We start from the raw sequence: 20,683 nt of genomic DNA, 5'->3' as shown, positions 1-20,683 counted from the left end.
AATTATTGCATCTATATTCACTTGTTCATGTAATCGCGATAGGCATAACTTGTGATATCTTTGCATCATATTGTTAGTTGAATTATTGATTAAACCTAGTTATGAGAATAATCGAAAGAGTTTTTCATAAAGACCAATCCACTACGCATTCTTGCATATCTTCACGTGCTTAAATTGGTTCATCTTGTGAGGTTAAGACTTAATCGAGAGAGGAGTTTTTGCGGAACGTTTGAACTAATAATTGAGTAAATTCGAGAGACTCACTTGAACACTATAAGTGAATTATCTAGAGTTAGATCCCAAACAATTATCTTGCGCCTATCCTATCAACCCTTATCTTCTCCCATTGATAACTTCCTTGCTTATCTTTGTTTCGATTATCATTAGTCAATAGCTTTAGACTCTTAGTTAAGTTTAGTTAGAAATCATATAAATCTCAATTGTTGATCATCTTGGATAGCAATCAAGCTAGAAACTACGAGAATATTGTTTAAATCCAATTCATATGGATACGATAGTATACTATACTATATTTGATTAGCGAGCATAATTTAAGTGTGTGTTTTGCGCTCGTCACTCCTTGAGATGGCCGTTCTTCAACAGCGTCGCCACCTTTTTCTCACAGATGCCGGCAGTCCCCAGTTCTATGATCGTGAGTCCCATGATATTCGCACTATAAGTTAGGATCCCTCTGGCTGGGATCGGATCTGATTGTCTTTGGGAATCGTGCTTCTTTGACATTCCTCTTTGCTGATACCAACTCTACTACGCTGATGTTGAAGTTGTAATCCGATAACCTGGGATATGTGGAGTCTCGGACCTAGGTATCTCTTTTTCTTGTAGCGATCTATTGTTCTGGCCACGACCAGTTCTTCTGTCGGGAGAGAATCTATTCGAGGACCGGAACCCTTTGTTGCCTCGTCATTTGGTTCTCTCGTATGGCAGGAAACGACCTTTAGAAGGTCGCCAGTCCGCATCGAAATTGCTTTCGAACTTATCCTGGTTTTTGTCTCGGCCCCGTCCCTTGGTTGATGTCGGGAACCCGAGCTAATCGTCTTGTATCCTTATTTTTTATTCATAACGGTTATGAACATTCACCTATGTAGTATCTTGGAACTCGAGAAGGATTTCCTTCAGCTTTCGGGAGGCGTCGGAGCTCCTTGGGTTCAAACCCTTTGTGAACACCTTCGCTGCCCACTCGTCTGGTACGGCCGGTAACAAGATCCTTTCTTTTTGGAATCTGATTACGAACTCCTACAGCAATTCAGACTCACCTTGCGTGATCCTAAATATGTCCATCGTACTGGCTTGGACCTTCCTTGCCCCGGCATGGGCCTTTATGAATGAATCTGCAAGCATTTTAAAAGAGTCAATCGAATGTTTGGGTAAGAGTGAATACCATGTAAGGGCCCCTTTTGTGAGGGTTTCACCGAACTTCTTCAGCAAGACCGATTCGATCTCATGTTGAGACAAATCGTTCCCCTTTACAGCTGTGGTATAGGTTGTGATGTGCTCATGTGGATCTAAAGTCCCATCGTATTTTGGTATGTCCGGCATTTTGAACCTTTTCAGAATCAACTCCGGTGTTGCTCTTAGTTCAAACGACAACTGAGTGTATTTTTCGAATCTGGGCCCTTCAAAACTGGTGACGCGTCCGGAATCTGATCCATTCAAGCGTGAAACTCCTTCGCGTTTTGATCCATCCATTTGTTAATTTTTCTCATAAATCTCATAAGCTCAGCTTTGAAGGGATCATTCTCGCTATCGTTACCAGATCCGCTACCGATCCCCCCGACACCATCGGAACTGACCTCACCCCTTGGGGTATTGTTATCAACTCTTTGGGCCCCTTCTGTTTGCGTTATTGGAAGCGCATGATAATGCTTGCTTCAATTCCGTCATCACCTGATCCTGCCTTGAGAGGTGGCCCATGATGGCTTTCTGTTGCTCTCTTAGGAATCTTACTGTTTCCGCAACATGTTCCTTTTCTGCGTCATCGAGAGTTGGCTCCCATACATGTCGGGGGTACTGTCCTTCACGGACCGGGGTTGTCTCATCCCTCTCATTGCGGGCATCGCCCATTGAATCCTCATGTTGAGGCAGATTTTCATGTCCCTCAACGTTGTGTGCGATGTTGACACTGTTAGCTGCCATTTTCGATTTCTTGCTAAGGAACAAAGAATCAAACAAGTTAGTAATAAACGCAAGGATCAACTCAATTACACAGTTGTCTAAGCCCCACGGTGGGCGCCAAACTGTTTACCCGTAAAACGGTACAGTTGAATTTGTTATGTGGTTTATAAATAAGCGAACCAATTTGATCCAAAACTAGTAAATAAACAAGATTAAAAGTAAGACTTATAGCTATACCTAGGGCCATAAATGCAAATATTCTCTGCAACGGCTGCTCATTGAATGTCAGAGAATATTCTTCATTGAATGTTATCTGATGGCAAATATTCGACCTACTCCCGTTGACCATGCTCCCTTCAGGGTTTATCCGATACCAACTGCTGCTTGTTGTTCCCGGTACTTATAGTTACTTGACTCGCCTTTTACCTGTCTTCAATTCCACGTGGATGCTATCATTCGACCATTTATTACGGACCAATTTTACCCTATACAATCACTATCTATATTTATGTAATAAAACTTTTTAAATTGCCGATAGAGAAAAAATGATAGAGTGAGACAGGGAAAAGGTAAGGATAAGATGGTCCTTTAACTTTTAATGGGTATTTTGTTAATTTAAATTTCAACTTAGAGGATTCCCATTTTTACTATAGTACGATGATGATACGATGATATAGAAAGGCATGAGTTACAATTCAAAACCTCATGGGAGGTCTGTGATTATTTCTAAAATAAAATGTTGCATTAGAATTTAGGGATCTGCATGCCACATAGTTAAAGATGTTCGTTTGATCTCCCTCCCCATGTTCTCATTTTCCGACACAGTGGACGATTGTTGTCGCTCTTTTTTGGTATATCCATCTGATCCTCTGTAAATCTTCTTTCTCTTCTTCTTTAAATGGACCTCTAAAGGTACTTATTTCTTTCACAATTTCTTTTAATTACTATAATTCCTTCCATTGAAGGATCCCTTTGGTATTTTCTTCTTCGTTGCATGATCAATGTCATTTCTTTATATTTGAAAAAGCCAACGCTTGATCAGTTTGCATGTTTATGTATCCCAAAAGCATAAGTAAAATTCAGTCTGATTTAGTACATTAATGGATAATAACAAGTCTTCTTCACCAACATATCCATATAACACAGCTCCTCCATCTTCGACAAATAATCAACCGTATACTTCTACTTTAAATTTTGGATCCGTCTCTACATATCCTCCTCCTCCATATCCACAATACATTCATTATCATCCACCTCTTTACACTACTCAACATTCTGGTCACCTTAACTACCATTATCCACCAGAATCAGCACTTAGACCCCACCAAAATAATATCCCTTTAGACTATAGTAATTATCCCTCACCATCACATGTAATTGGCCCTTCTCCTTATATATTCCATGCATATCACCCTCCTCAAATATCTTCTTCTAGCCTTTTTCTTCAACAGCAAGGGAGTTTCAAGTTTGGTTCATATCAAAGTCCATTAGAGAGACAACCATCCCAAGGACATAATCAATCTCCTAGCCTCCAGCATCAAGATAGTTTATCATCTGTTAGTAGTTCTGCGGCGAGTAGTTTATCATCTGTAAATAGTTCTGTGGCTAACTCTGATCATTGTAAAAATGAGCCTTCTTCTATAGATGATCACCTATCAAATGTTCATTTGTATGATAATCATACTCCTGCCCCTGCATTAGCATCAGTTCCTAATGTCACTGCAACATATCACTTAGGACCAAGAGCTGTAGTGACTAACTACAATGTCCAAGGAACAATATATGGACATCCTAATTCCTCATTCTCAAAGAGTGAAGCATCTTCTGTTGTCCAATTCGAGTCGTCTTCTGAACCAACTCATTCAAGAACAAGTAGTGGTGAACTACAAAATAATTGGGGTATGCAAGTTATGCCATTTATGCCTTCTAAAAAGGTTTTGCTCTTACATGGGAATCTTGATATTTGGGTATGTGAAGCAAGAAACCTCCCAAACTTGGACATGTTCCATAAGACCATAGGGGATATGTTTAACAAAATGGGGACAAAGATTGATGGGAACCTAGGTAACATGACAAGCGATCCATACGTGTCAATTACAGTAGCAGGTGCAGTTATCGGGCGTACTTATGTCATAAACAATAATGAAAATCCAGTGTGGATGCAACATTTTAATGTACCTGTTGCACATTATGCTGCTGAAGTACAATTTCTTGTAAAGGATAATGATATGGTAGGTTCACAGCTTATAGGGACAGTAGCAGTCCCAGTGGATCATATATATGGAGGGGGGAAAATTGAAGGGTTCTTTCCAATCTTGAACAATGGAAAACCTTGCAAGGCCGGAGCTGTTTTAAGGCTATCAATTCAGTATTACCCGATGGATCAATTAAGCTTTTACCACCATGGAGTTGGAGCAGGTCCTGAGTATTATGGGGTTCCAGGGACTTATTTTCCACTTAGGATGGGTGGATCAGTTACTCTTTATCAAGATGCTCATGTGCCTGATGGATGTCTTCCAAATTTGAAGCTTGACAATGGGATGCAACATGTACATGGAAAGTGCTGGCACGACATATTTGATGCAATATGCCAAGCTCGACGATTGATATACATTACTGGATGGTCAGTGTGGCATAAAGTGAGACTGGTTAGAGATGATGATTCTGTAGAATCTAGCTCTCTTGGGGAACTTTTGAAGTCAAAATCACAAGAAGGAGTGAGAGTGTTGCTTCTCGTGTGGGATGACCCCACTTCAAGAAGCATCCTTGGCTATAAAACGGTAAATCAATGTATTTGTGATGAACTGCAAATTTATTTTTAGGTGTAGCAATTGCATATTCAAGAATCTTCGTGGGACTCGAATGAATCTGTGTCTTAGGTTGTTGTTTGCAAGGATTTTTTTAATGGTTTGATATAGATTTCTTCAGTTATCCTTTTTCTTTTCAGATGATGGTGCAAAGTCTTAGAAGTACATATCTGTGTATTCACATTCACATACATTCTATCTGCTATCTGCTATCTGCTGTTTGTTAATTGATTGCCAATGCTCGCAATCATAGGCACTTCGATTGTAGTAAATTGACAGCTAATTTAAACTACAAAGAAGAATGAGTTTAATTTATGGATGACAGTCTTTAAAATTTGTTGCATCAGCTAATACAGGTGGAATGAATCCATTCATCAATTTTGCAAGATTGCTTGTAATTCTATCATATCTAAGGATGATGCATTTGTTAATATTCATTCATTCCAATAGGATGAACTAATGATGTACCTTTTTAGGATTTATTTAATAATGCTAATATATTATGCCACCGAGGGTCTATCAGAAATAGCCTCTCTACCTTCACAATAAGCCTCTCTACCTTCATAATATAGGGATAAGGTCTGCGTACATACTACCCTCCCCAGACTCCACTTGTGGGATTACACTGGGTTTGTTGTTGTTGTTCTTGTTGAGAAATCTTTGATCTTTTTGATTTTCATGTGAACTTGGCAGCATTTGGGTTGATGTTCTTCTGTCAACTTAATGTAGCTTTAGTTTTTATGATTTAAATTTGAAACATCCAGGACGGCGTAATGCAAACCCACGATGAAGAGACCCGTCGTTTTTTCAAGCATTCATCTGTGCAAGTGTTGCTTTGTCCTCGTGTGGCAGGAAAACGTCATAGCTGGGCTAAGCAGAGGGTATGTTAGTTATATTGTTACTTTTGATAGTTATTTTGGCAATGTACTGCATCATTTTTAGCATAATTTGTGGCATTTTGGGAAAATTCTGAGTTCTTTAGGAAGCTTATCTGAAATCAGAAGAGCTGCAAGCTTGGATGTTGAGTTGCTGCTGTTTAAAATCCTCCTCTATTCTTAATACATTTGTAGATTCATATTTGGTACCTATATATTCTCCTTTATTTCCCTTCCTTGCTAAATGGACAGATGAATTTCGTGCGAGCTATTGTCAATGATAGTCTCTCAACAAAATAAAGTATGATCAAACATTAATGCTTGTTTAACTATATTTTCCTGCCTTTCTTCTATGTTTCTTTTCTAAAACATCCAAGTACCAAACATTGAGGATGTGTGTTGATGCCCCACTATGTGGTAGAAGATTCTTGTCGGCTCTTGTATTGCATGATATATACCAGTTTGTCTTAATAGTTTAAAACTGCAGGTCTTTCCTCATGAGGCAAAGTGTATAAGAAGTTTATATCTTGGTGTTGTTCCGCCAGATACTGCTCAATCTAAATTAATTGTTTAAATTTTCCCCGAGACTAACATCTTATAAATCTGCTATTCAGGAAGTTGGAGTAATTTATACACATCATCAGAAAACTGTGATAGTGGATGCTGATGCTGGAAACAATCGGAGAAAGATCATAGCATTTGTGGGAGGACTTGACTTGTGCGATGGGCGATATGATACTCCAGAACATCCTATATTTAGAACCCTGCAGACAGTGCACTCAGATGACTATCATAATCCCACTTATACAGTAACTTCATTTCCTTGCTATCACTTGCTTGTTTTTCGAATATATTGATTAGGAATTGTTCATTTGGTTCTCGACTTTCCACCATTTATAATATTTATGTGAACACCATCTCTTTCCTTGCATAAGGATACTGATCTGAAGCTAATATGTTAACTTGCTTGGCGAGGGTTTACAATCACAATCGTGATGTCTAAAACTATATGTTCAGACCTATTAGTCCATCTTATAGTCGTGTTTCTTTACAGATGGAAAAGAATTCATGTCCTAACATTTCCCTTTCCATCTTACAAATAAACATCACTTTTCGTGTTTCTTGGACAGTAATCCATCTGAATGTACTTAACAGGGGAGTACTACTGGATGTCCAAGAGAACCATGGCATGACTTGCACTGTAAAATCGATGGTCCAGCAGCATATGATGTTCTGACCAATTTCGAGGAACGTTGGTTAAAGGCTTCAAAGCCCCAGGGTATCAGAAAATCGAAGAAATATGATGATTCTTTGCTCCGAATAGAAAGAATGGCTGAAATTCTTGGTATTGCTGAGACTTCATCTACAAGCAGCAGCACCGATCCTGATAATTGGCATGTGCAGGTGAGTTATGAACTTAGTATCAACAGCTTTAGAGATTTAACTGGAGGACTAGCATTGATCTTGTGGATAAATTTTCTTTCCTTTCTTACACAGATCTTACGCTCTATTGACTCAAATTCAGTCAAAGGCTTTCCCAAGGATCCTAAGGAAGCTACAATGAAGGTGAGAAAGATAGCTGGAGAAGGGGGTGTCAAAATATAGTTTATTTACAATTATTCTAATTTTCTCTTTTTAATCTTGCAGAACCTGGTATGTGGGAAAAATGTACTTATTGACATGAGTATCCACACGGCATATGTGAAAGCCATTCGTGCTGCGCAACATTTCATTTACATTGAAAATCAGTACTTCATTGGTTCCTCATACAATTGGAGCCAATATAATGATGTGGGTAAGAAATTGTTCTTTCTCTGTGTAAAGCACTGCAATCAAATGTCACCCTATGATGAATAGGTAACCCTAAGATAAATGTCAATTCTTGTAGGTAAGCCCATCACGTATAGGTTTGAGATCTTACCATTCCAACCATATTTGCATCTTTGTTTGGTTAACGGATCTTACCTTTTGACAATTTTACATATATTGGAAGAATGCATAATACTTTAGACTTCCTCATTCTTCTGTCGCCTTAGCATTTCAGATACCTGAGCATACTGTTTTATGCAGGTGCCAATAATCTGATTCCAATGGAAATTGCACTTAAAATTTGCGAAAAGATAAGAGCACATCAAAGGTTTGCAGCATATATTGTCATCCCCATGTGGCCAGAGGGTGATCCAACTGGGGCTGCTACACAGAGAATTCTTTTTTGGCAGGTAAAAACTACCTAAACGGCTGAGTTGACAAAGAAGAATCAAGCTGTAGTCACCAAGCTATCTTCTAACATTTGCTAATTGTACTACTTTGTGTAGCATAAGACGATGCAAATGATGTATGAGACTATTTACAAGTGTTTAGTGGAGGTTGGACTCGAGGATGCTTTCTCGCCACAAGATTATTTGAACTTCTTCTGTCTTGGTAACCGTGAGGCCGATGAAGGGGAAAATGAGAATGCCGGTGCTGCTAACACTCCCCAGGTACTTCCATATTACGTCCCTTCTCCGACGAAAGAACCCAAACAATCCCAAAATTCTATCTACTTTTGGAATTCTCTCTTTTTTCTTTACTTTGCTCATCTCTTCTTGCCTAAACGCATCATCGCAAGATGGAACCTTTGCTTATGCTTTTTTTTGAAGGATAAGTCTTCGTAAACCACCTAGTACTAGGAGCTTCGCCTTTTAATTTCCTCCTAAATTTGTTGTAAAACTCTCTGCCTAGACTCTAGCTAGCACAGTTCAAATTGTTAATCACATGGTTTAAATATGATGTTTCAGGCACTGAGTAGAAAATACAGAAGATTTATGATATATGTTCATTCTAAAGGAATGATTGTGGATGATGAGTATGTCACACTGGGATCTGCAAACATCAACCAACGCTCGCTAGAAGGCACTAGAGACACAGAGATAGCGATGGGAGCATATCAACCTCATCATACATGGGCAAGAAAACAGTCAAGTCCTGGCGGACAGGTAATCCATTAGCAAAATTCTATATATGGACTGAATAATTTAGTTGGAATATCAAATCCAGGAGAAGCTGTGTGTTATGAACTTGGAAATTCTTCTCTCTATTTTACTTCTAGCTAATACTGTAAGAGCTGATCCCTCACCTCTTTCCCCCACCTGCCTAAAGAATAAAAGAATAAAAAAGAAGGTATTACTTAAGTCTTAACTTCTGTACCGTTTTAGGAGACAGCCAATTTGAGAACCAATTGAGAAAATGATAGATGAAAAACTAGCTTAGTCATGAGATTTCCAACTCCATTTACCAATTATGGATGTATTTTAACTTTCAAAATTCGTACTTTCTAGTCTCTTACGCTGTGCCAACCCCCCTAAAAAAAATAATCAACTTCTGTAACAAATATTTAGAGTTGTATGCACAATACGCTGAGGGAAGAGAACAACTTTCAATATTAGCTGACTGGTTACAAGGATCATATATTTTGAAAGCTAGATCGAGTTTTAAAATGTATTAATCGTGGAGGAGGTTTCAATATAACTGATCTGTATATCCAATGTCTATAATTGCTATTGATATATTCATAACGCAATGTCTTTTGACATTTGGAACTTAGTTCAGGTTGCTACATATGTCCTCTTTTCCTTGTCCCAAATGTGAACTTGACTCATTTTCTGTTAGATGGTTTTCGCTCAATGCTACCGTTTGATGTTTTATTTTCGCTCAATGCAATTATCTGATCCCTTTGTTATGTCTTTGTGTAATGTAGATATATAGATATAGAATGTCTCTCTGGGCTGAGCATCTTGGAGTTGTCGATGACTACTTTACACGTCCAGAGTCTCTAGAATGCGTAAGGCGTGTTAGATCAATGGGTGAAGCAAACTGGAAACAATTTGCATCTGATGAAGTAACTGAAATGAGAGGGCATCTCCTAAAGTACCCTGTTGAAGTTGATAGGAGAGGCAAGGTGAAGAATCTTCCTGGATTTGAACAATTTCCAGATGTTGGTGGAGATATAATTGGATCATTCCTAGCCATTCAAGAAAATCTTACCATTTGAATTTCTCATTTCTTCCCTAACTTGTACTTAGAGACTAATAATAATAAGTGTACTAAGCTCTCGTTATGTGCGGGATTTGTGGAAGAGTCCGACCACATTCAATCTATTGTTTGCAATCTTACTTTGCATTTTTGGACAAGGATGTTCCACGGCGACCTCCTAGTCATACAACCATAATAGTAGCAGAAAATTGGTTAGTTATTTTTTCCAAGGTCTCTATGAATTGGACTGTAGCTTGTACCATTCATTTTGAAGAAACTTAGTTCTTTGCTTTCATGACTCGCTGCTTTTATTTACGTTTGTGCACAAAGGCACGGGTGAGGGCTTTCTTTTGCTTTGAAGAAATTTTGAGACCAGAAATTAAGTCAATTTTGGTCAAAAATGTGATTTATTAGACAATAGTGTAATTGAGAAACGTTTTGCAATAAAAAATAACAAAATTTGTTGAGAGTGGGATTTGAACCCACGCCCTTTCGGACCAGAACCTTAATCTGGCGCCTTAGACCAACTCGGCCATCTCAACTCATGAAATGATTTTTGTTAATATTTATGGAAAATTATATTACATTTGCGATGTGGTTTAGTATCACTAACATAGCATAACTGACCTAATATCAATTCACAATCAAATGAAATTTTGTATCCAACTTATATGTTGATATTCTCCTTTCTATTATGTCGCGTCAATCTGGACCAGTTGATATTGTATAAATATCATAAAAATCCTCCTACCTTTTTAATTAAAGAAAAAGAAGATCAAAATCATAAAAAGATTTTCGTTACAACGGGGGCGGCTCCGGGGCATTTGAGGCCTAAGGCCAAAGTCAAATGTGAGGCCTAAGTATTTAAATTTAAAAAAAAAATTAAATGATATGTATGGAGTAAAATTAATAAAATACCAAATAAAAATAATACTAGAAAGATATTACCCGATTACTGATTCAGGAAGTTTGAAGAATGAAAACTTTGAGTCCAAAATATCTAGTTATTGCTTGTCTACTTCAAAATTCTTGCTGTAAATCTTGAAAACTATACTATAGTTTTTATAAAGTAATAGAAGTATAGAACTATTGGAATCTTAAAAATATTATTGAACACTTGAACTAATAAATTTTTGGAGAAAGAAGGTGAAAAATAAAATTTTGGAGAAAGAAAAAAATATTGGAGAAAGAATTCAAGAAGGACTAAAGAGAAAGGAAGAAAATATGTAGGTTCTGGAATATGAAGAGTAAGATTGAAACATTGGAAAAGAAAGAGTAAAAAATAGAATTATTAAATCAACTCAAATTAAAAATTATTCATCTATCATTTTTAAGTAAGTTAAATTTTTACTTTATTTACTCTAAAAGATTTTCTTTCAATTTATATGAGAAACATAAAAGTACTACTACATATTATTTTTTTAAAATACATATGAAGTATATATTATTTCTAAAAAATATGACCCCTCAAAATTGGGGCTAAGGCACATGCCTTACCCGCCCTACTATTAGAGCCGGTCTTTCGTTACAAGAGGTAGTTTAAGGTTTAAACTTTAAACAAAGGCAGAATACATAAGCAGTACCTTAAACTTGTCTGTTTTGTTTTTCACACTTGAACTAAGACTTGTTTCTATCCAAAACCTCAACTATATTTAAACTGTGTCAATTAAACACATATTTTACATTTCTAAACAAAGTTTAGTGTGTGAGAGTGACTTGCTATGACATAGGGGTGTTCAAAATCAAACCGAAATCGAAAACCGAACCGAAATCGAAGCTTAATGGTTTATTGGTATCGGGTTAACGGTTTAACGGACGGGGAACTGATTGAAATTTTTTTATTAACGGCTTATCGGTTTGGGGGCGAATTATTCAATTTTCTTAACGGATAATCCGTTAATCCGTTAAGAATATATATAGATAATCCGTTAACCCGTTAAGAATATATATATATATATATAATTTGTTTTTATCCATATATATATTAAATATCAAAAACTCTTCCACTTCTTCCAGCTATTTGCTTAGCTTATTCTCCCACCCTACTATAAGATTGTTTAAGCTGTTGTCTATGGTTCACCTCTGCTTTTGTTTTTTAAAACTAATGCCTGCTGTCTATGTTTAATAGAAGAACAACAGTGTTGTTGCCACAACTTTTATCCCACAATATTGACGATAGTACTGTCTTGAATTATGTTCTGGGGAAATAGCGCATCTGCGTTTCCTGTAAATTATTTACTTCTTATAATCCATACCTATTTCTATACATAACTGCCTTTTGCTCGGTGTTGTTTGTATGGTTAATGATATAGCGTGAAATGCTTGGTTGAGAGTTTAAGTTAGAAATTTGAAGTTGTTGTTTGAACTTTGAAGCTACATAAATTCAAGCTCTGTTAGGCGTTAGCTATAGGCCAAACATTTCTGTGTATTCTGTTCACTTATGGATTAATTATTTTGAAATATGTATCCTCGACTCACTTTGAATATAGACTGAAATTTCCTATTCTGAATTTGTATGCTAGGCGTTAACAGACATATGTATGTCCGGACTCATGTAATGTAGTCTGCTTTGGGATTTAATGGTAGGCGTTAACATACATGTATGTCTGGACTCATATGTAGTCTGCTTTGGGATGTAATCTAGCCTACAATGTGTTCTACTTTTTTCACTCTACAACACATGACACACTACATCATTCTTATGTAGGCGTTAGCAGACATGTTTGTCGGGACTCAATGTGTAATTTCCTATTATGAATTTGTATGCTAGGCGGTCAACAAATAATTAATGCACGCAATATAGATTTAATTAGGCCGATAAACCGCCTGATAAGAGCTAAACCGATACCAATCCGCCCGATATCTTATCGGGAGGCTAGCAGATTAATACATTTAAAAGCCGATAACCGTTAAGTCAAACCGTTAAGAGTAATTAACCGCTCAATCCGCCCGATAAGCAGCCCTACCATGACATACCAAATATTAACAATGAGAAAAAGCCAGGTCAAAAATAAAAGAGCCAAAATATGAAGAGAAAAAAAAATAAAAAAATAATACGGGAAAAAGAAGAACGCCGACGAAACGAATGATATTTTCTTGGTTACCAAGTCTGTAAAATAGGTGAATGGTGTTTTCTTCGTTATCAATCTGCGAAAGAAACACAACCGGCCTGAAAAAAGGAAGAAAAAACAAAACCACCATCTGTGAATGCCACTCGTTGTTCAACTAGTGAAGGCGCTGGAGATATGAAGATACAATCTGCAAAATTGACCCTTTCTTGTGAAAAAGAAATGTAATGTATGTGCTCTTTGAAATGGATATAGCTCTGTTTCAGCTGGTGAAGGCTTTGGAGATATTAGGATGAAATCTTGGTAAATTTTGAGAATTCTAACGGTCAGAATCTGAGGAGGGGAGAGGTGATCGTGACCAGTTTAAAGTTGCCAAGTCTCTACGGTGGTGGCCAGATCTATGGTGGGGGAAGAGTGGCGATGGTCGGATCTGAGAAAAAGAAGAAGGTGCTATAATGGCGATGGTCATGGCGGTTGCCGGAATCAGTAAAAGGTGGCTGCAAAATTTGTCACCAGAAAATTATTTTCCGGCGAAGTATTCACATTTTCTGGCGACACGCGCTTTATTTTCAGTGAGATGCACGCTATGTGCCAACTCAGGAAGTTGTGGCTCATAGTGTCCAATTGCAACAAGCCTTACCACATGTGTTTAACGGCTTATTTGGATGGTTGTCTCTCATTGTATTGTATTTTATTGTTATCCCAAAATAATATTTATTTTGATTGTTTCATTAAAACTGGTTGTATTGTATTGTTAAATTTATTATTTCGGAATAATAAAAAGTCTCATTTTTTTAAACAACCGATTTAGTGTGGTGGGATTGTTTCCTATTTTTTTTTCAAATTATACCCTAACCTATTACTCCATAATTTTATTTTATCCTTTACCTTTTTTTATTATTTTAACTCCAAATCTCTCATCTATAACCTACTTTTTTTTCGTCCATTTTTTCTCAAAACTTCTGTCACTTTCAACTCCAACGTAAAATTGCTAATTTTATTAGAATTTGCATGAATTTAGTTGCTCAATCTATTTACAAGACATATTTGGTGATAAATTATTAGAAAGGGATTTTTTAAAATTATTTTTATGCGTAATTCTTGATAAATTTAATATTTATATAATTGAGGGTATTTTGATAAACTTATCAGTTACAGTACAGTACAATACAGTCAAACCAAATAGCAAAATATTATTTAACAACAGCAAACAATACAATCTATCCAAACATTGTATTTATAAAACGGTACAATACAATACATTATAAAACGATGAGTAACAACCATGCAAACATGCCCGTAAGTAAAAAACTGGATAAGTTTAAGGGGCTGTGTATATTCAGCCCAAAGGCAAGCAATGCTAAAAGATCTATCCTTTAACAGTTTTTTTATCAAGGTCCCTACTAGGCAGAGTAAACTAAGTGGGCGTTTGGACATAAGAATTGTAAAATTCCAAAATAAGGGGGAAAATTTTTCAAGTGAAAATGGTATTTAAAATTTAAAGTTGTGTTTGGACATGAATATAATTTTGGGTTGTGTAGGCATATAAATTTTATTAAAATTAAATCCATGAAATAATTTGGACTATATTTTGAATTCAAGATATATTGGTCCAAATAAACATATGGGCTAATATAATTGAATTAATTGTATAAGTCCAATATAAATGGATTAAATAAATAAGTCTTAATCCATTGGGCTAGCCCATTTAATTGGGCTAAAGTGATGAGCACACTTCATTAAGCCCAAAATGTCATCCTCCTGGAGGCCTAGTTTGGTGCCACGTGTCAAATGATGTGGTGCGCCAAATCAAACGGAAGAGCCAATAGGATCATGCCACGTGTCAAATGACATGGCACGCCAAGTCAAACGGAAAAGTCAATAGGATCATGTCATGTGTCAAAATAACAAAGCATACCAAGTCAAATTGAAAGGCCAATGAAAATGTGCCACATGTGCAAGTGACATGTTCTAGCCAATCAAATACGGTTTTGTCACTCTTCAATCTGATTGGTCGGAAAGAGTTTGTTCTCATCACAACTCTTCCCTCCCACAACTATAAATAGAGGTCTTCATAACTTAGAAAGACACTAGAAGTTATAAAAAGAAGCAAGAGGGAGCTCGTGGATCAAACGATACGGATCTCTCTAAAAGCTACAAGCATTCAAATGTTCTAAGGATTAAAAGATCAAGACGAAGATTTAAGAACAAGCTGCAAGCCCTTGCATTAAAAATACGTCCAGATCAAGATCAAGCTTCAAGCACTTGGATTAAAATAAAATAAAATTCAAGATTAAGCTCGGAGGCTCTTTTATTTACTATTGAAAAGAAGAATCACAAGATTCATAGAGATTGTAACACTCAATTATTTGAAATAAAATACAACAATTGTTGCAATATTTTTCGGTCTTGATTTTATTTTCTCAACGCAATTTATTGTCTACAAATTCTAGCATGCCCAGTGGGACAATCTCTACCTCTCATCTCAACTTTTCAAATCACCAAAGTTCAAGAACATTGAAATGGCTTCAAAGAAAATCAACTCCAGTTCAACTTCCACCAAGACTGCTAATTCCATGTTCTATGCTGATGTGGAAAGCATCCTCAATGTTACCTTTGGAAGCGTTAGACCAGTTATGAGGAGCAAAGCAAACTCGTTAGGATAACAAGCACCCCAAGTGCCGTCCGCATCAACCCTTATTTTCGGATCTTCATCCTCAAAAGGAGCAAGATCTTCCATAAACATACCTGAATGAGGAAGCGATGTTGCTGAAAAGATCAAGAAAACTCTTGATCTGCTTGACCTCTCCGGATCCAAGAACTCGGCTATGAAGGAAGATGATGATGCTTCAAGTGATGGATCCTCCCCACTTACACCGTGTAGCATGAGCCATTAGAGAATCAATCAGTGTGTGACAATTCATGCAACTCCCCATCATCTATAACAATCATGCAAGCTATGGTGACAAACACTTCATCTGTGGAAGAGCAGTTGGAGAACTTGACGAAAGCAATCGCTAGCTTGACCAAGTGCATGCAAAATCAAGATGCTAGAATTGACAAGCTAACAGACATGGTGGTAATCTTGATGGAAGAAGAATCCACCCATGCACCTGGTAAGCTCCCAGAAGTTCCAGAGATTGATTCTCCCCCGATAGAGTAGCATCCGCTAAGGCTATCCATGTCTCATCTGAAGGGATGAATCCAATCGATCAACTGAAGGAGTTCATTGAAGGAACCATTAAGAATAAATATAAAGTTGCTGCCAAGTCCCCCCTTACATACGCAAAGTCGTACACTGCAAGGATCGATATGTTGAAGATGCCTGCTGGCTATCAACCTCCAAAGTTTCAACAGTTTGATGGTAAAGGCAATCCAAAGCAACACGTGGAGAACTTCGTTGAGACATGCAACAACGCTGGGACTTACGAAGATTACCTTATCAAACAGTTTGTCCGCTCGCTAAAAGGAAATGCTTTTGATTGGTATACAGACCTCGAGGCGGGATCTATTGATAGCTGGGATCAACTAGAGCAAGAATTCCTCAATCGCTTTTATAGCACGAGATGTACTATGAGTATGATAGAACTTACAAATACTCGTCAACGAAAGGGTAAACCAGTTATCGACTTTATCAATCATTGGAGAAATGCAAACCTCAACTGCAAAGACAGGCTTAGTGAAGCTTCAGGCATAGAGATGTGCATCCAAGGCATGCATTGGGGATTGAGCTACATCTTTCAAGGTATCAATCCTAGAACATTTGAAGAACTTGCAACTCGTGCCCATGACATGGAATTGAGCATGGCCCCTGCTGGAAATGAAAGGCTGCCCATCTATGAACCTCGCAAGGGGAACGACAAGCAAGAAGTCAGGAAGTGGGGCAATTTCGTACCCAAGCCTGAAAGCAAAGAAGATATGAATGTCAACACATCACTTGCAAAGTTAACGACGAAGGTGAGCAAGAAGCAGAGTATGAAATCCACGTCTTTTCAAGATAAGCCAAGTAGAAAGTTGACTTTAAAAGGAATGCAAGAGAAAGAGTACCCATTTCTGGATTCTGATGTGCCAGCTATTTTTGAAGAACACCTCGAGTTAAATCTCATTGAGCTTCCGGAGATGAAGCGACCAAATGAAGCTAGGAAAACAAATGACCCAAATTACTGCAAATACTATCGACTTGTAAGCCACCCTCTGGAGAAGTGCTTTTTCTTCAAGGACAAAGTTATGGACTTGGCTCGCGAAAAGAAGATCGTGCTTGAAGATGAGAAAGCAAGCACAAACCAAGTATCTATCACCTTTGGCTCATTCCGTCTGGATAAATTATATGGTTTTAAAGAAAGTAAAGATGAAGAATTACCGGAGAACGACAAAGCTGAAGTCAATCAACCTGATAATGATGAAGGTTGGATATTGGTGACTCGTCGTAGGCACCACAGAAGAAGCCCACGAAAAGAATCAGTAGAAAAACCAACAAGGAAAATGATGGTAAAAAGACCAAGAAGATGGAATCCGGTTAAGCACTTAAAGAAAGCAAAAGTGGAGGTGAACCACTCTCAAAAACCACTAAATCCAGTGACCTTGGAGGAGTTTTTACCAAGTTGGTTCCGCATGAAGATTTCCCACGGGGTTATCGATGCCTCTTGTTGCCATGCTGACGAAGGTAAAGAAAAGAGTGATGACCTACCGTTGGCACCATCTTCGGAAAAGCTCATCGAGTCCACTCCTCAAGAAGTTAATGCTTTTGAGGAAAAAGTCACGTTCACAAATGACGATATTCTGCTAGGTGACACTCTTCATAACCGCCCATTGTACCCGGTTTGCTATATGCGTGATGAAAGGGTAAATCGAATTTTGGTTGATGGAGGATCCTCAGTGAACATTTTGCCAATTCGCATTGTGAAAGAACTTGGTATTCCCAGGAATGAACTCTCAGAAAGGCGTGTGATGATCCAAGGATTCAACCAAGGGCGGAAAAGAGACATAGGCGCGATCAGGATGGAAATCATCATTGAAGATATGCAATCAAGTACATGGTTGCATGTGATCGATGCAAAGACTTCATACAACGTATTGCTTGGAAGGCCTTGGATACATGAGAATAAAGTGGCTCCATCTACCTACCATCAATGTTTGAAATACTACGAAGGTGAAGTCGAGAAGAAGATAATTGTCGATGACGAGCCATTCACCGAGGCTGAGTCACACTTCGCCGATGCAAAGTTCTACTTGAAGAACTGCATTGTGAAGGAGCTAAAAGCTGATGATGTCATGAATGACAAGGATGATGAGTCCACGGCTAAGAGAGCTGAGGTGATTGCTGACAAAACCAAAGTTGTTGCTGAGAAGGTACACCCCAACCCAAATAAGTCTCATAAAGGGAACATTGTGTCTCACGGCAAGAAAGTAACTCATTCGCTCCAATACGTCCCTAAAAAGAAGAAAGATGAAGGTGAATCATCTAATCTCCAAACTAACATGCTAAAGGGGTTAACTCTTCCGGTCAAACAAATTGAGGCAATAAAGTCGTCCTCAATCCCGCTTGCAGGGTTTGTGGCCCAAAATTATTTGCAGAATGTGGCACTCCCTATAAAGCGAACAGATGAAGATTTTGATCCTAACGCTTACAGGCTATTTGCAAAGCTGGATACAATCTTAATGAAGTGTCAAAGTTAGGGAAGCTACCATCAGAAGCTACACGAGACAACCGCGTGAAGGTTTGGGATACAAGCAACCGTCACCATTGCCCATCTCCATAAGAAGGGCAAGCAGCAATTATATCACAACAGCTGATGTCTTAAAAGAACTTAACCTTGGCACTGATGAAGAAAATGCTTGACTTCGATTAGCAGAGTTGGAGGCTCTTGATGAGAAGAGGTTGGAAGCTCAACAGAGTCTTGAATGTTATCAAACTCGATTGTCTCGCGCCTTCAATAAAAGAGTTCGCCCAAGATCCTTTCAAGTAGGAGATCAAGTCCTTGCCATAAAAAGACCCATTATTACTTCCCATAAACATGTAGGGAAGTTCACTTCAAAATGGGATGGGTCATATGTCGTGCAATAAGCTTATTCAAGTGGGGCTTACAAGCTGGTTGATGCAGATGGCATGAGAATCTACCCTATCAAAGACAAGTTTTTGAAGAAGTATTATCCTTGAAGTTATAACTCTCCTTGACGCATGATCCTAAACTGCATGTTCCTACATTCTTGGCCTGCATGAGTCTAAACTGTGTACGGCCCATCAAAAAAAAAAGGTCTGCTAGGTTGAAAACCTCGAAGAGGCGGCCTAGGCAAAAGTTAGGACATATACAAAAACAAGAGTCTGCTAGGTTGAAAATCTCGAAAGAGGCGGCTTAGGCAAAAGTTAGGACATAAAAAATTAAAAAAAAATTAAAAAATTAAAATTTTTAAAAAAATCACCCATTCTGAACTACGGTATGACTTGATCCTCTTCATCGAGGTACGTAAGCAGCTTAGAATTTCATTCTAAGTTCTCACATGAGTTCAAAAGATACATAGTGCCCCAATCATCGTTCGAATGAAGTACGATGGAATGTAATCCATTCAATCAACACTTGAAAATCGAGTTGAGATACCATTCTTCTGTTAAGCCTTGGATCCCATTTGATTTAAAGGGGGCAAGCTGCTATGGTAAAATGGTGTCTTCATTGAAATGATGACAATATTTGCATCAAAGTCTGGGGATTCGCTCTGTCTTCATGTTCGCATAACTTTCAAGTTTCTTAGTCTTCATATCCGCTCACTGCCCTAAAAAAAAGGGGAAGAGTAACAATCGCAATCTTGAAAGAGAGCATGGATGAGTGAAAAAAAAAATTTGCCTCACACAAAAAAAGAAAGGATGTCTATGTCGGACCTTTTCTAAAGGTTTTCGTTGCGAACTTTTAAAGGTGTTCGTCTCGAACTTTTAAAGGTATTCGAATTTTTAAAGGTTTTCGTTACGAACTTTTAAAGGTATTCGTCTCGAACTTTAAAGCCATTCGGATTTTTAAGGTTTTCATTCCGAACTTTTAAAAGACGTATGTTTCGAACTTTTAAAGGTGCTACTTTTAAGGGTCCCCACCGTCGACTTTTAAGGATTTCTACTACGAGCTTTTAAGGGGTTTTGCCACGAAATTTTAAACGTCTTTGTCGCATGCTTTTAAGAGTCTTCAGCGAGAGCTTTTAAAGGTCTTCACTGTGAACTTTTAAAGAGCTTGACCACGAGCTTTTAAGGATCTTTGCACGAACTTTTATGGGTCTTTGCCACAAATTTTAAAGGTATTCATCGCGAACTTTTAAAGTTCTTCATCGCGGACTTTTATGGGTATTCGCCACAAATTTTAAAGGTCTTCATCACGAACTTTTAAAGGTATTTACTGCGAACTTTTAGATGTCTTCACCGCGAACTTTTAAAGGTCTTCGCCACGAACTTTTAAAGGTCTTGACCACGAGCTTTTATGAGTCTTCCCCGTAAATTTTAAAGGTATTTATCGCGAACTTTTAAAGGTTTTCGTCTCGAACTTTTAAAATACTTCGTAGTTTGACGAAGTTACTACTAAAAAAAAAAAAGGGAGGCAACATAGTGAAAAAAAAAGGGAGAAGTCTACAAAAATAAACTCAAGTGGCCTGCAAATACTGCGAACTGATGCTCACAAGTTGGAGAATAGGCACCCTTTATATAGATTTCTCGAGTCAGCAATTGAGAATAAAGTCCCAATGTGGGATTATCAACTAAGGCGGCTGGAACAAACTGAGTTCAACACGGACTCGGTGTCCATCTTCAAATAGG

General features: G+C 37.8%; 1 protein-coding gene and 1 non-coding gene across 2 annotated transcripts; one reads left to right on the top strand and one right to left on the bottom strand.

Annotated features, from left to right (window-relative positions):
• The first annotated feature begins 2,865 nt into the window (after positions 1-2,865).
• On the top strand, positions 2,866-10,121 carry LOC107774768 (phospholipase D gamma 1-like). Its single transcript, XM_016594413.2, has 10 exons — positions 2,866-4,913; positions 5,705-5,821; positions 6,430-6,624; positions 6,971-7,219; positions 7,313-7,381; positions 7,463-7,610; positions 7,886-8,034; positions 8,131-8,295; positions 8,593-8,790; positions 9,552-10,121. The coding sequence occupies exons 1-10, from the start codon at positions 3,234-3,236 to the stop codon at positions 9,843-9,845; spliced, it is 3,264 nt and encodes a 1,087-aa protein (XP_016449899.1). The 5' UTR covers positions 2,866-3,233; the 3' UTR covers positions 9,846-10,121.
• A 166-nt stretch (positions 10,122-10,287) lies between these two features.
• Positions 10,288-10,368, bottom strand: TRNAL-AAG (transfer RNA leucine (anticodon AAG)). The gene has a single exon. It is a non-coding gene; the product is annotated as a tRNA-Leu (tRNA).
• Positions 10,369-20,683: the final 10,315 nt, after the last annotated feature.

The sequence above is a fragment of the Nicotiana tabacum genome, chromosome 23, assembly GCF_000715075.1.
Source record: "Nicotiana tabacum cultivar K326 chromosome 23, ASM71507v2, whole genome shotgun sequence".
NCBI lineage: Eukaryota > Viridiplantae > Streptophyta > Magnoliopsida > Solanales > Solanaceae > Nicotiana > Nicotiana tabacum.
The sequence above is the reverse complement of the archived record's forward strand: the minus strand, read 5'-3'. Positions and strand labels throughout refer to the sequence as shown.

Excerpts from the sequence above, each read along its gene's own strand:
- LOC107774768 (XM_016594413.2), top strand. The coding sequence starts at position 3,234 with ATGGATAATAACAAGTCTTCTTCACCAACATATCCATATAACACAGCT. Across the intron at positions 7,611-7,885 it reads GAGCCAATATAATGATGTGG|GTGCCAATAATCTGATTCCA; the intron begins GTAAGAAATTGT and ends TGTTTTATGCAG. Across the intron at positions 8,296-8,592 it reads GTGCTGCTAACACTCCCCAG|GCACTGAGTAGAAAATACAG; the intron begins GTACTTCCATAT and ends ATGATGTTTCAG.